The 16,097-nt window shown below is 42.2% G+C and overlaps 1 protein-coding gene across 3 annotated transcripts in view; it reads right to left on the reverse strand.

The window, feature by feature from the left end:
- Positions 1–16,097, reverse strand: part of POPDC1 (popeye domain cAMP effector 1) — a 150,632-nt gene that overhangs the window by 21,594 nt on the left and 112,941 nt on the right. For 2 of the 3 annotated variants that reach the window (XM_073627006.1, XM_073627007.1), the window contains exon 7: positions 13,145–13,286. In XM_073627006.1, the coding sequence (XP_073483107.1) occupies positions 13,145–13,286 (142 nt within the window). Of the gene's footprint in view, positions 1–12,055; positions 12,161–13,144; positions 13,287–16,097 lie in introns of all 3 variants that reach the window. The other variant, XM_073627008.1, reaches the window with a different exon arrangement.

Raw genomic sequence — 16,097 nt, forward strand, 5'->3', positions numbered from 1 at the left:
AGGACACAACATAAGATATGTAATGTACAGTAGCACAATATACACCACAGGCCAAAGCCAGTTTTCCTTGTATTTCATGCTGAAGTCACTTTTTCTTTTGATAAGGCACATTGTACAATTTTTGTGTAAAAATTACGGTACACCCTCAAAGGTTTAGAGAGTTTTTGTGATTAACACAAGTTGGTCAGGGAACAACAGAAATAAAAATATAAGTCTGTCTCTTGAGTTCTGGTTTGAATTTTAGAGAATTAAATTGACTAAGAGCCTAACACCAAGGAAAATACATGCACCCAAATTGGAATACAGTTTGTGAAGAGTGGCAGCAGTACATGCAACATCTCCATTTGTTACCCTCCACTAGCATTGGCCTTAAATTACCTGAGCAAGTACTAAATCAATGTATTTAATTAATGGATTTTTGGCCACCCTTAAAGAAAACTGACAAGAGAAAAATGAGGGTTGACCTCCATCTGAAAATGCTAGTTGCTGGTTGTTTGCTGACCTTAGTACTTTGAATTACTGACCCAAGGCAAACTATTCAGAAAAGGGTAGTAAAAGCAAAGTTGGGACTCCTTTTATGACTTCTTGTTCCAGTTGTGGCTAAGAAAGCACTGAAGAAAGAAGGTCAACATTATAAGCAGGCAAAAAGCAAAGTTGTTACCAATGGCAGCCTCTACTTTTCTCACATGAGAGGTTACTTTTATAGCAGATTCCCAGCCAAAAAGAACATAAAAGTTAATAGGTAAAAAACAAAATTAGGTATGCCGCCTGTGTTGCACTTTGTTCACTCTAATACCCTGTACACACGACCGGTTTTGCTGTCGGAATAAACGCTGAAGGTTTTTCCGACAGAATTCCGCTTAAGCTGTCTTGCATGCACACGGTCACACCAAATTCCAACCGCCCAGAACGCGGTGACGTACAACACATACGACGGGACTAGAGTTCAATAGCCAGTAGCCAATAGCTTCCGTCTCATACTTGCTTCCGAGCATGCATCGTTTTTGGTGCGTCGGAACAGCACACAGACGAGCGTTTTTTCCGATAGTAATTTGTTCCGTCAGAAAAATTTAGAACATGTTCTCTATCTAAGTCCGTCTGACTTTTCAACAGAAAAAGTCCGATGGGGCACACACACGGTAGGAATATACGATAAAAAGCTCCCTTCGGACTCCTTCTGTCGGAAATTCCGCTCGTGTGTACGTGGCATTAGATGATTCAAGCGAGGCCGATTGTAGGCCTTATTTTTGTATGTTTCTGTCTACCTCTTTACCTTTGTAAAACACTTTCAATAAAAAATACTGAAACAGAAAAACAAAATTAGCTTTTGCTGCCACATTCACCTTAATTCTAGAGATTTCCCCTGTAGTACTCTTTTTCTGTCACAAGATGTTCTCAAACCTATAGCAAGTATCATAAAAACACCTTCCCCTGAGCCCAGGTCATCCTGGACCAGCCCCAGCCTGTGATTGAAAAGTGAAAGGAGAAGAAGCACAGTGATGAGCCCATCTCTCTGTCACTCTTTTTCTTCCTATAATCATGCTACTTGTCAGCAAATGAACTGATTGGCTCTTTGTGCTGCTTACTACTCTCACATACCAGCCAGGTTGCACAAGTGAATGCAAGAGGCCAATATCAAGTCAAATTTACATATTTACACTGCTTTCACTTACATATTAGTGATTACAGAGCCACAATAATGTGTGTTTTTATATCTGTCTAGGGGTCAGCTTTTAACTGTCCTTTTATCTCCATTAAAACTTTCACATATAAAAAATGATGTAAGTACTATGCAATTTTCTTTTAGAATGCAGTCACTTGGTTATGCTATTCCTATTTCTTGATCATACATCACAGGACACAGAGTATTCATTACATAGTGGGTTAGATAGGCACCATCGGTGATTGGACACTGGTTAAACCCAATTAAGGAGAATGCCTCCCCTATATAACCCCTCCCATACGAGGAGGACCTCAGTTTTTTCACCAGTGTCTAAGGTGGTTGGTCACGTAAAACATGTGCTATGAAGAAAGCTCCAGTTTGGTCCCTGCGGGGGCTTAAAGGGCTATGCTGACCAGATCCATATCTCGGGCCGATATTTTGACTCCCAAGATGGTATGGTACCCGGGCCTCGTCATCCGAAGAAGCGAGGTTTTGCCTGTAAGTCTCTCTTTGGAGGACTGGGCTCTGAGAAAACCAGGCTTGGTGTACTATTAAAACAGTGGCACGAAAGTTTCTGGCAGAGTCTTTTACAGGTCCAGGTAAGAAGTTTCTCTGAGTAGGAATCCAAAAAACCCTGAAGGTTGGCACAACGCTACCCGCCGTGATGGGTGAAGGCTGGAAACTGTCAGTTCTCAGCAGTTCCTGCGGCGTGGACAGGTAAGAGAAGTTAATCCTATATATATATTTATATTACAAATGGATTTTCTTCAATGAGTAGTTGCATGTCTTACCTGATTTCCACCACTAGAGGGAGTAAGGAGCAAACTTACGTGCCTTTCAGATGCACACTCAGTGAGAGCCCATTCACACAGGGGCAACTTTTGATCCGACTTTAAGTCGCCCCAAGTCGCCCCTAGTCGCCTCAAGTCGCGCTACATGAAAAAATCAATGTAAGTGAATGGATCCATCTTAATGCACACTACTGCAGTCGCTCCGACTTCAGAAAAGGTTCCTGTACTACTTCAATCCGACTTGAAGGCAACTTGTACCCATTGATTTCAATGGAAGTTGCCTCCAAGTCTGATCACTGTTCATACTGAGGCAACTTTACAGGAAGCAGAAAGGAAACAGAAAGTAATTTCCTCCACTAAACAGCCAGCCCCCTCCTTCTCACACACAGCTGATAAGCTCTGATTGGCCACTTGTAAAGTTCCCTGTCCTGCAGGCGACTTCAAGTTGTGTTGTAAGTTGCCCCAAGTCGTGCTGTGATTCATACTCAAGTCGTGTCCAAGTTGCCTCCCAAAGTCGCGCTGGAAGACGTGTTGCCCCTGTGTGAATGGGCTCTGAAGCTGGTGTCCAATCCGCTCACTTCCTCCACTGCAGGTGTGCAGACGCCAGGTGGCTAATTTAAAAGCCCAGAGCGTTCAGAGCTCTGTAAACAGATGGACACAGAGTGTGGGCAGTGAGCATCCTAAAGTGGTCGGATCCAGGCTAAACCTAAGACACCTACTTGGCATCAGGTTGTGCAGTATTAAGCATATATGTATATTGTGAGACTTTTAGCACAACAGTGATTGCATATGTACTAGTACCTCTGCTTTGTAGCTTGGGACTATGTCTCCTCATAAGAGGGTCTCGGGGGGAGGTAACAAAGGCACAAGAAAGTCACCGCCTTTGTCTAGGGGTCCTAAAGATGCCTGCAGATTACCATCCCCCCTGTAAGACTGGAGCCAGCCTCACAGGATGAGTCAGTGCCCCTGTCAGGTTTTGCAGCCTCTCCTAATGTTACAGCTCCAGTGTATGTCACAGAAGATTCCCTTAGGGCTACATTGGAGGGTTTTGAGGGAAAAATTACAAATTTTATTTCAGCTTCCTTAAAAGATAGCAGAAAAAGGGGTAGATCCCTTCTCTCTACTGCACTTTCTCTTTCAGATGATTCTTCTGACAATGAGGAGAGATCCCTATCCAGAGATAGGGATCAAGAGCAGTCTGAGGATTCAGAGGAAGAGGAGAGAGCTTCTTCCTCTCAGGCACTCAAGAAGCAGGTCCAGTATTATACTGAACTAACGCGTTCCACATTTAAAATACCCTCTGCTGAGGCCGCCACATCCTCTTTTTCTTCCCTGGGGGTCAGAAGGATCCCACAGACTGCTTTCCAATTCATCCTTTAATGGATAAATTGTTGTATAAGGACTGGGGACATCCCGATAAACTGTTTACTCCTCCTAAAAGGTTTTCTATGCTTTATCCTCTGGAGGAAAGCTTCACCAAGAAGTGGGAGGTCCCATCCGTGGATGCGGCTGTCTCTTGTGTGAATAAATACCTGACCTGTCCCTTGGACAATGCTCAGGTGTTTAAAGATCCAACTGATAAAAAGCTGGAAACTTTATTAAAAGCCTCCTTCTCCATGGCTGGCGCTGTAGTTCAACCTACAGTCGCAACTGTGGGTTTGTTTTGACTCCTCAAGGAACAGGTTAAGCAGATGCTTGGCCTCTATTCACAAGGACAGGATTGTTATGCGTCCTAATCATTCCTTCTTACCTAAGGTGGTTTCAGGATTGCATTTGAATCAAGATGTAATCCTACCATCCTTTTTTCCAGATCCGCAGTCCGCGGAAGAAGAATCTTTGCACACTCTTGATGTGGTTAGAGCAGTCAGTGTCTATCTGCAGGCAACCGCTCAGATACGGAAAACTGATTGTTTGTTTATTCTGCCAGATGGCCATAAGAAAGGCCAAGCAGCGTCAAAATCCACTCTTTCTAGATGGATTAGACAGGTTATTTTTCAGGCTTATGATATAAAGAGGAAGACTCCTCCTTTTCATGTGAAAGGGCACTCAACTAGGGCTGTTAGTGCTTCTTGGGCAGTGCATCACCAGGCCTCCATGGCTCAGATCTGTAAGGCTGCGACTTGGTCTTCAGTCCATACATTCACCAGATTCTATCAGGTGGATGTAAGAGGGCAAGAGGATACCGCCTTCGGGCGCAGTGTACTGCAGGCTGCAGTTTAGTTCCTCTGGTCCGTTTGCGGTCTATATTTTCTGATCTGTGTCTCCCTCCCCTCAAATGAGCATTGCTTTGGGACATCCCACTATGTAATAAATACTCTGTGTCCCGTGATGTATGATCAAGGAAATAGGATTTTTAAATACAGCTTACCTGTAAAATCCTTTTCTTGAGAGTACATCACGGGACACAGAGCTCCCGTCCTTCTATGGGTTTTACGTGGTTACCTATTGCTTTGCTACAAAACTGAGGTCCTCCCCGTATGGGAGGGGTTATATAGGGAGGAGTTCTCCTTAATTGGGGTTAACCAGTGTCCAATCACCGATGGTGCCTATCTAACCCACTATGTAATGAATACTCTGTGTCCTGTGATGTACTCTCAAGAAAAGGATTTTACAGGTAGGCTGTATTTAAAAATCCTATTTTTAAATACATATAGCCTAGCACTGGGGTTGTTTCAGAGGTTCTAGTCAGTAAAATGTAAACTATTCACTTTACAATTGAGGGAGGGTTGCTCTGCAAAACAAAAGCCACAGGGATGTATTATGCAATATACAAGCCTCCAGTGCTGCGACAAGGTAATTTAGCGCCCAGGGCGAAGACACCAAACTGCGCCCCCCCTCCAAAAAAAAAATTAAAAAACTGAGCACTAATCGGCATACTTAGCCCCAAACACAAATAATACCCCCTATCATCCTTACTAGTATAAATTCTCCCCCCCAATCCCCATTTCTAACAGCCCCAATATTTCCTATCCTAGCACAAATCTCCCCCCATCACTTCTTCTAGCACAACCCCCCCAAATCTGCCTCCTAGCACAAATCCCCCCCCCCCATCTCCACAGCACAGGCACAAATCCTCTCTCCTGGCACAAATTCTCTTTCCCTCACAGAACAAATCCTCCCTCCCAGCACAAATCTTACCCCTGTCACCCCCCAAAATCCCCCTCCCAGAACAAATCTTACCCCTGTCACCCCCCAAAATCCCCCTCCCAGCACAAATCTTACCCCTGTCACCCCCCAAAATCCCCCTCCCAGAACAAATCTTACCCCTGTCACCCCCCAAAATCCTCCTCATAGCACAAATCCTCCCCCCAAATTTCCCCTCTAGAACAAATACCCCCAATCATCCCTAGCATAAATTCTCCCCCCCAATCCCCATTTCTAACAGCCCCAATATTTCCTATCCTAGCACAAATCCCCACCCCCATCACCTCTTCTAGCACAACCCCCTCCCCCCAAATACCCCTACTAGAAAAAAATCTTATCCTGGCACCCCTCAAATTCCCCATCCCAGCAGAACCCCCCCCAGAATTCCCTTCCTAACACAACAGCACAAATACACCCCCCTCCCCCATATCATTCCCACCTAGAAGTAATCATTTTCTCCCTACAAATACTCTCATTCCTCCCCTTGTGTCCTCAGCTTGGCAGCAGTTTTCCTCACACACAGACCTCAGATACAGTGCAGCACAGCGCTCTGTGATGCCTATCTTCCGACTGTCCTCCTCATGTTGTCCTGTCAGAGCTGAGGAGGAGCCGATTTCTAAACTTGCCTGTGCGGCAGCTAGCGGGAGGGATACCGCTGCTGAAGGGGACCGGGATCGCGGTTCAGAGATGCCCGCCTCCCACCCACACTGCTTTCCACTTCCGGGTAGAGCCAGGCTCCTCTGCTCCTCGGCTCCTCTAGGTTGCAGTGCCGCCAGAGCTCTCCGCACTCCTCTAAGTCCTCCCACCCTGCCTCCGGCCGTGAGTGACCTCACACCGCCGGCCGGGACTACGAGGCTGCTCCGTAGGGGGAGTGAACGGTGAAGCTGACAGGAAAGTGAGGTGAAGCCAGGGCTTGTTGTGCCGGGTGCAGGAGCGCACTCGGCACACTTACAGACAATTTTTTGGGTACAGCGGCACTGGCTAGTGCGTATAATGACAGGTATGAAGCACATTGCTGGCACTTCACCTGCGCCCCCCCCTTCCGATAGAAAATCGTACCACCCAGGGCATCCGCCCCTTCCGCCCCTGCCTTGTACCGGCCCTGCAAGCCTCTATTGGCAAAGAGAGAGGTGTGATGTCTCCAGTGCACAAATGTACAGATCACCTTCTATTTTATTGGATTGCTATCATTAGTGTCCATAACAGATACCAGATAGGGACCAACGGTAGCACCCGATAAATCAAGAAAGCTGGCTTCAGATGAATAGTGTAAGAAGGTAATGCATGTTGATTATGGGTAAAGATTAGTAAAGATTAAAAAAAACACCTTAAACTTCTGATGGGCTTGTTTGGAATACAACTGCAGATTAAGGCTGGGTTCACATCAGTATGCTGTGCGACATCGCATGTGATTCGCACTGCACTGCTGTGCAAATCACATGCAATGTCTGTGCAATGCGAATTTAGCCATACAGATTGTATGGCTGAATTTGCATCGTATTCGGGCCAAAGTCGTGCAGAACCCTTTTTTGGTCCTCACCACAATCGGATTGCATGGGTGTTCACACTCATGCGATCCGATTCATGTCCGAATTGACAGTTTGCACTGCGATATGCAAACCGATGTGGGGGTGTCATTAACTTTCTATTGACATTCCCAGTGTAAACTGCCCTGCGAGTCAGGTCCGTTGCGGGAACCTGGGCTGGATTCGCAGCGTTAATACACATCGCATCTATGGGTTCAAGCACATGGACATTTGTAGGCTATTTATATGCCTATTGGAAATTTTCTAGGTCTGGGAGGCCACAGGTACCAGCTGTAGTCTTGTAAACCCATGCATGCGTGTATGGCGTATCCCCAGAATGCAAGCCTTTGCCTTTCAGGCAGTGGCGGTGCATCCATTAAGGGCGCATGGGTGCCGCCCCCTCTCTCCAGCCACCCCCTCTGTGTGGTATTGATAGATTCATGCATTGCACTGCATGCGCTGTAGCCACCATCTATTCAGGCATCCGGCCCAGTTTTGGACACTGGGTGCCTGAATTACAGCGGCGGGGGGTGTTTTTGAAGCACTTGATTAGAGCCATAGGCGCTAATAGGCTTTAAAAAAAAATGAACTGTGAGTGCAATCCATTGCACTCGCAGTTCACCCAGGTGTATTAGCAAAGCAAATGATTATTAGCTTTGCTAACACAGATCCACCTCTCAGCCAGTCAGGAGGCGTGGATGTAATACCGGTCACCTGATTGGCTGAATGCAGGGGTGATCCCATTGGCCGCCTAGCAGAACAGGAAGAAGACGCGAACAGAGGACACATGAGCCAGCGCCGTGCTACAAGTCCCACAGTTTGCCACCTGTCCCGCTGCCTGACCCGCCACCACGATGAGGTAAATGCTGAGTAGACAGCGAGCAGACAGGGGGGCACAGTGGCTGCATATTATTGCCACAGAGGCTGCAATTGATGGGGCACAGTTGGCTGCATTTGCTGGCATAGTGACTGTATATTATTGGCACCGAGGTTAAAATTGATGGGCACAGTTGGCTGCATATGATGGGCACAGTGGCTGCATACGATGGGCACAGTGGCTGCATTTGATGGCACAGTGGCTGCAACTGATGGCACAGTGGCTGCAATTGATGTTTTTGTTTCAGTATTTTTCAGTTCGTTTGCTCCCCCCAAAAATTTTGAGCACCAGCAGCCACTGCTTTCAGGAGATATGCCATACATTCATGCGAAGGTAAATGCTAATGTAAAAAGCAACTTTGTTTAAAAGAGTATGGTCACATATAGCCAGTCAATTGTATGTCAGGTTTCATGCAGCACCTGTGGCTCCCTGGGCCCTGGAAAGCTTCTGAAGCACTGCCCATTCATTCCAATGGGCAGGGCGTTTTGGGAGTGCTAAATATAGCGCTCCCAACCCACCCTAAGGATGCTGCTTGCAGGACTTTTCGGAACGTCCCACAAGTGCACCACCGAATGTGAAAAATCACACTTAAAAAAACACCCCAGTGTGAAAGGGGTCTTAAGGAAAGTAATAAATAAGAAAAATAAAATCTGTAATGTTTAATAACAATAATTAATGCCGAAAGGCACAACAAATGCTGTTTTCAGTTATTACTCCAGTTATAAGTAATATATAGTACAACTATACAGCCCCTGGCAAAAAGTATGGAATCACCACTCTTGGAAAATGTTCATTCAATTGTTTAATTGTGTAGAAAAAAAAACTAATCACAGACGACTCAAAACTATTTTAATTTAACATTCCAACCTTCTGGATTTAATAAACACTTCAAAAATAAAAAAAAAATAAAGAAAACTGTAGTCAATTGCAACTGTTTTTGCAGATCAAGCAGAGGAAAAAAATATGCTAAATTCTGATGAAAATATTATGGAATCATGAAAAAAACACTATAGTACACCTTTAGTACTTTGTTGCACCACCTCTGGCTTTTATAACAGCCTGAATTTTCTGAGGCATGGATTTAACTATCGACAAACAGTATTCTTCATCAATCCGGCTCCAATTTACTCTTAGTGCAGTTGCCAGATTAGCTTTGCAGGTTGGAGTCTTGTCATGGACCAATTTCTTCCATTTCCACCATAAATATTCAATTGGATTGAGGTCCGGACTATTTACAGGCTATGCCATTGACATCATATGTCTTTCTTGAAGGAAAGTTTTCACGGCTTTTGCACTACGGCAAGATGCATTATCATCCTGAAAAATTATGTCATCATCACCAAACATCCTTTCAATCGATGGAATAAGAAAAGTGTCCAAAATCCCAATATAAACTTGTGCATTTATTGAAGATTTAATGACTGTCATCTCCCCCATACCTTTACCTGACATGCAACCCCATATCATCAATGATTGTGGAAATTTGCATGTTTTCTTCAGGCAGTCGTCTTCACACACTTCATTGGAACGGCACCAAACAAAAGTTCCAGCATCATCACCCTGCCCAATGCAGATACGTGATTCATAACTGAATATCACTTTCATCCAGTCATCCACAGCCCATGATTGCTTTTCTTTAGCCCACTGCGTTTTTTTCTGTTTAGGTGTTAATGATGGTTTTCGCTTGGCTTTTCTGTATGTAAATCCCATTTCCTTTAGGTAATGTCTTACAATTCGGTCACAGACATTGACTCCAGTTTCTAACCATTTGTTCCTCATTTGTTTTGTTGTGCATTTTCTGTTTTCAAGGCATATGTCTCTAAGTTTGTCTTCCCTGATCTATCAGTACGCTTCACTTTAACAACCTTCCCATTTGATTTGTACTTGGTCCAGATTTTAGACAGCTGACTGGGAACAACCAACATCTTTTGCAACATTCCGTGATGATTTACCTTCTTGAAGAAGTTTTATAATCCTCACCTTTGTTTCAACTGGAATCTTTTGTGTTGGAGCCATGATATATCAATCAGGTTGGTGTAACAGCTCACTAAGGTGTACAAGCACTCCTTTTTAACTGCAGACTAATTAGCAGATGTAATCTGATGCAGATGTTTGTTTTAGAATTGCAAAGTACATGATGATTCCATAATATTTTCCTCCGAATTTAGTGGTCCAATATTTTTTCCTCTGCTTGATCTGCAAAAACAGTTGCAATTGACTGCAGTTGTCTTTCTTTTAGTGTTTCTTAAAGTCAGAAGGTTGAAATGTTAAGTGAAAATAGTTTTGAAGCATGTCTGTGATTATTTTTTTTTCTGCAAAATTAAACAGTTGAATGAACTTTTTCCAAGATTCCATACTTTTTGCCAGGGGTTGTATTAATCTAAAATGCAAAGCAATGTTGTAAACATTTTAAAAAACTGATAAGAATTTACAGAAATATGAGGAAGCAAAAACATAGTACATCAACATACAGGTCTTTGTTTACTAAAAAATCTTTTAATTTGTTCCAAAAGCATGGCAGCACAAAACAATCAAGCTCCCATTTCACAAAGCAATGTTTTGGATCATGTCTAGCCCTTTACCAAGATAGAAGCAAACTAATATTTTCAAAGATGTGGGTGTGTATATACAATGTTTTTGCATGCTTAAAGCGGTGTTCCTCCCAGAAATGGAAATTCCGTGGATCGAATTTCTCCCCCCCTCCAGTGCCAGATTTGGGGGGAGGGGGGAGCGGATACCTGTCAAATCCAGGTATCTTCTCCCACTTCTGGGGAAAGATCACCGCAATCTGTGCGGCGAACTACACAATGTCCGACCTCTCCTCCTCCTCCCTCCTACCCCCCGCTACCTTCTGGGAGACACACAGGTCCCAGAAGACAGCAGGGACCATTCAGAAAGTGCAGCGTGACTCGCGCATGCGTAGTAGGAAACAGGCTGTGGAGCCGCAAGGCATCACTTCTTGTTTCCCTTAGCAGGGATGCTGGTGCCTGCACCTGGAGCTGAGGGACGGGTCAGCTTCGGTGCCGACATCGCAGGCTCATTGGACAGGTAAGTATCCTTATATTAAAAGTCAGCAGCTACAGTATTTGTAACTGCTGACTTTTCGTTTTTTTTTTTTTTCCTAGACGGAAGTCCGCTTTAAGGTTCCTCCAAGTTGCTGAAGGGGGTCCTGGCACCAGTCACTGAATAAGCTGTGTGCTCCAGAAGTACTTTTGTTAACAAGGAACGTCATTTCACATGATTAATTTGTTTGCAATTACAGCACTTACATGTACCAAATTTGTATATGAATGAGTAATAATTATGGTGCTTCATAACAACAGGTCTGGTCCAATCTTTTCTTTCCATCATTCACTGACACAGTTGAATTGGTTGCAGTGGGGTGATGCATAGACAGCTCATATCTAGACACTTTGTAAATGAGTTAAGGTGCTAAGGTTAATTAAAGGTTTTAAAAGTGTGGACAAGGGGGGGGCAGTGTTGCTTGAATTCTCCAAAACCCCTGTACATTCCACTCCCGTTATTGCTCTCATATGAACACCTACACAGCTAAATCATTGCCTGAATCATATTGTTTGCAATTATCTAAACCAATGCATTACCACTAAAATCTTTCTAAATAACAATATAGGAAAAATATTATTGTAGCCAATAGGAGTGTGTGCTTTTTATTGTTATGGATTAGTGAGATGTGAAAAGAGTGAAAGATGTCACAAGAATAGAAATTATGTAAGAGTTAGCGTGCATTATTATACCATACAAGTTAAACAGTAAACTTAATAAATAGCTTTGGGATAGATGATTATTACCAGAAGAAAACGTAATTTTATATAAACACACATAACATATTCAAAGCCACCGAAAGCTTAACATTACCACTGCACTCATTTAGTTCAATTTTCCATCATCCACAAGAGGTCAACAATCCATCACACTGTAAAGTGGACGATTGATTTATAAACATTTGCACAGTAAAATTACTACATTAGTTCAAGAATTACATTATTATGAAAAATTTCCCAGCAAACAGCATTTAAGAATCACCTATTAGTACCTTGTGGGTGGATCTTTTTATTTTTAATATGCAGTTATCAACAGAAAACATCATGCGCCACACGACCCATTCCGTAAGAATTATAGAACTCTTGGTGGTTATTCCCTTAACGTAAAAGCAGATGGTTAGTTTTTCTTAGTCAAACACGTTACATCAATTAGTTTCCAAACTGTTTATAATAATAAAGAAAGGCAAACTATTTATTAGGCCTAGAAGTTCAAAAAGCAACAATTGAGGGTAGAGTGCCGTAGCCTGCAACAACCAGTTTTAAGTTGACAACAGATTAACTTTGTTAAGCTACTGTGAGTTACTTCATTTTGTGCATGTCTCTTTGTCTTGTTTAGTAAGCTTATCTTTACAACTGTAATTTATAATAGTCAATCTTGCTTTGAAAAAAAAAACTTCCATACTATAAAACTGTGTGCATTCATATATTCTGAAACTGATTATTGCTGCACCAATAACCTCGGCCTTGTGAAACAATATGTAGTATTGTTGATGCTGAGTTACAGGATATGACAAGCTTTTTATCCAAGACATTTATAGTCACGATTATACTATGATTTAATTTATAGATTGGGGTAAAAAAAAAATCAAACAAATAGAATAAAAAAGAAACTTGTCCAATAAAGTAAAAAGAATACCCTAAACTTACTAGAGTTATCTACGTTTTTATAGACAGTGCATTCCATAAATTCTCAAAAGCATGCTTTAAAATTTATAGCTCTGTAACTTTTCTAAGTAAAATGCTCTTTAACTGTCATGCCATGCATCAAATGCTACTTACATTTTTACTAACCTTAAATGTTATGCCAAAGCTATTTAACTAGAATCTACCAAATAAGCGTATAGTTCTGGAGCTGCGAGAATAGAATGCCATGATCATGTACTCACTGTGGAAACATCTAAGTCACAAAGGAACCTTTATAGTCTTGCATTTTCCTAGCAATGATACACTAACAATGGCCTTCAAGCTGCATAATAATTCTCAAGATAAGCAGTTACTCGATACACGACCATCTGTTCCTCACACTAAATAAGACAGATGCTGACGTGCAGATTCTTTTAGGATCTTGCTGGGAAACTTACGCAGAGAAGAAGCAGTTGAAGTTCCCCGCAGAAAGTTCTGCAGACCATCTTCACTGTCACTTGTGCTGGCCATGCTGTTTCTCATCTGCATTACAGACAGTTGTGAGCACAGACTTGGCTGCCTGTCCATTTTCTTTGCCACCTAAACAGAAGCAGAAAACATTTTCAATGAACTCTACTTTCCTGACACAAACTGAATTACTGTGGGAATATAGCAATTTATATATAAAAAATAAAATATATATGTGGAATATAGCATTCTATATAATAGCTAGTATAACCTTGTGTTTATGTCCTGTGTAAAAGAATCAGCAGGAGAACAGCCTGTGCTGGTTTAAGAAATAATTGGGTCCAGGGAAATAATTAGCCTAATGGGACCATCTTTATATAGATAGCATTTATTTATCTAAAGTGCTGACCATTCTATTTTGTTTAGAATAGGGTTGGGAATGGATAAAACTCCCATTTGTGTCCTATTATAAGATTTCCCCTTTCTACCTGCCCTTGAGACACAACCAAGGGTAAAGGAAAAAATCTACTCCTAGACACTTGTCACGGAAATAGTTGCCCCCATTGGACGATTTCCCCTTTATGCCTGTTCCGGTATCACCTATAAAGTTTGGATTTCATATCGCTCGCTGTATGAATGACAATAGTCACCAGAACAAATACAGAGAGCAATAAAAACCTCACAGAAGTATTATTTTCACAATCTGTCTAAAGCCAATAAAACATTTTTGGCTTTAGACACATTTAAATGCTGTGCAAGATATTCTGTGAGTGTTCGATTTTGGATGCAGACATCTTAGATATTGGTCTAGTATTTACACTTGCAGCAGGATTAAAACTTTAATTTGCTGTTTGTTTGATTAAGATTAGTAGCATTGAATCGTCAGTATAAAATATAAGGATTTATTTTTTAAACCAACTGTGTCACACACCTGGGCAATTCAAATAAATTATAGAACATGTATAAGCAAATGTTTCCTTAATTGAAAAGTACTTTTCAATGTCATGACTAGCAGATCAAGCTGATATGATATGCAGATATTGATCTCCTACTTAAAGGAACCAAAAGGAGACTCTGAAAACAGAAGGAATGATGCCACATGCCTTCTGCTTATAGTCTCCTATTGGTCCTTTAAAATGAAGTTCAGTCTAAAATTATCAATAGGAGGCATCAGGAGGCTTAAAGTGGTTGTAAACCCTTGAAAAAAAAAAAAAAAAAAAAAACCTGCAAGACAAAGGCATAATCAGCTAGTATGCATAGCATACTAGCTGATTATGAACTACTTACCCGAGATCGGAGCCCCTGCAGCGGTCCTCCTTCACCATTCTGGCGGCCGACATCTCTCCCGGGGGTTAGTTCCGGGTATCGCGGCTCCGGGGCTGTGATTGGCCTGAGCTGAGATGGCGTCACTCCCACGCATGTGCGCTGAAGCCGCTGGTAATGGCACAGTATATCTGAAGTAAATGGCACCTACATGCCGTTGCTTCAGTTTGTTTAAGTGCGCATGTGCCGATGACGGCGGCACATGCAAATACAGGGATATCTCCTAAACCGTGCAGGTTTAGTAGATATAGTATAAAGTGGGTGTAAAGGGTTTACAACCACTTTAAGCCTGGTACATATTATGAGTTTTTTTTTTCGTTCATCCAAAAAAAAACTGTCAGCTCCAGTCAGAACACCTGTACTAACTATGCGAAGTTAGTATAGCAATCTCCCCTGCTGAGCTGTTGTGTTCTGACAGGGGGACCAGCACTCTCTGATCGGGAGTCGGTTGGCTGCTGGTTTTCCAGCATGCTCATTCGACAGAAGCTGTTTTTTTTTTTTTTGTACAGGCTTTAGTTAGGTAACCTCTGCTTACTTTTTTTCTTATTAACAGCTTGGTATAAATGATCAAGATCTGTAGAAGATTTACTTGAAAATAAGGTCTTATACTATGTCTATATAGTTCTTCAGGGGGGTTCTTTTGTAGAATATTTTATTATTGGCCTAGGGGAAGTTTACCTTTTGTCAAAAAATGTAAATGGCCCAGGAAAAAAACATAGAGACTGAGCTACCATATTTACTTCAATTAAATAGCAACTGAAAGACCATATAACAAAACACAGTTTACCAGAATCATCTACCTACTGTAATTCTTTTTCTACCAGATAAAGAACTGTGTATTTATTCTAAACAAATATGTTCAGCTATAGCTAGTCTAGCCATATTTTTATTGATTTTTCATTTTTTTAATTCTTTTTTTTAAACAACAAGGTTGGTCTTTATTTGAGAAGACATCATGTAACAGTTATCATCCATAAATTGAGCTCTTATATACAATCCAGGACTAAGCAAGTTAAAATACAGAAAAATACATTAGTAAAGGGAGAAATCAAAATCAAGTGTAAGAAGAGTAAGCTGTACAGATCAGCACATTCAACACCACATATAACTTCCCATGTGCACATGTTCTACAATGTCAGGTTACAAAACTATTCCTTGTCTGGGGGGGATTGTACCAGCTTATGCTATTTTCACAATATCTTGGGGCGGTGCCTTACTCGTCATGTGGTGGGAATATTAGAATTGTTCAGTCCAAGGTAACCATATTCGATCGAACTTCTGTGGGCAACCTCTATTAGTATAGGTCATCTTATATAGGGGTAGCACAGCGTTAACAGTGGAGTCCCATGCCTGCACCTTTGGGGGAGACTGTGAAGCCCACTTCTTAAGGACTTCCTTCTTGGCATAGAACAACAGCAATGAGGTGAGTGTTTTTGTATACTTAGGTCTCTGATCATCGTCATGGATGCCCAAGAGAGCCAGTTCAGGTGATACCAGCAATGTTAATTGCAAGCGGATATTGATGCTTTCATATCTCTGCCCAGAACTTCATAATAAGGGGACAGGTCCAGAACATATGCATGTACGTGCTATCAGGGGACTGACATCTGTGACAGTTTG

This window comes from Aquarana catesbeiana, linkage group LG04 (genome assembly GCF_042186555.1).
Source record: "Aquarana catesbeiana isolate 2022-GZ linkage group LG04, ASM4218655v1, whole genome shotgun sequence".
Classification (NCBI taxonomy): Eukaryota; Metazoa; Chordata; class Amphibia; order Anura; family Ranidae; genus Aquarana; species Aquarana catesbeiana.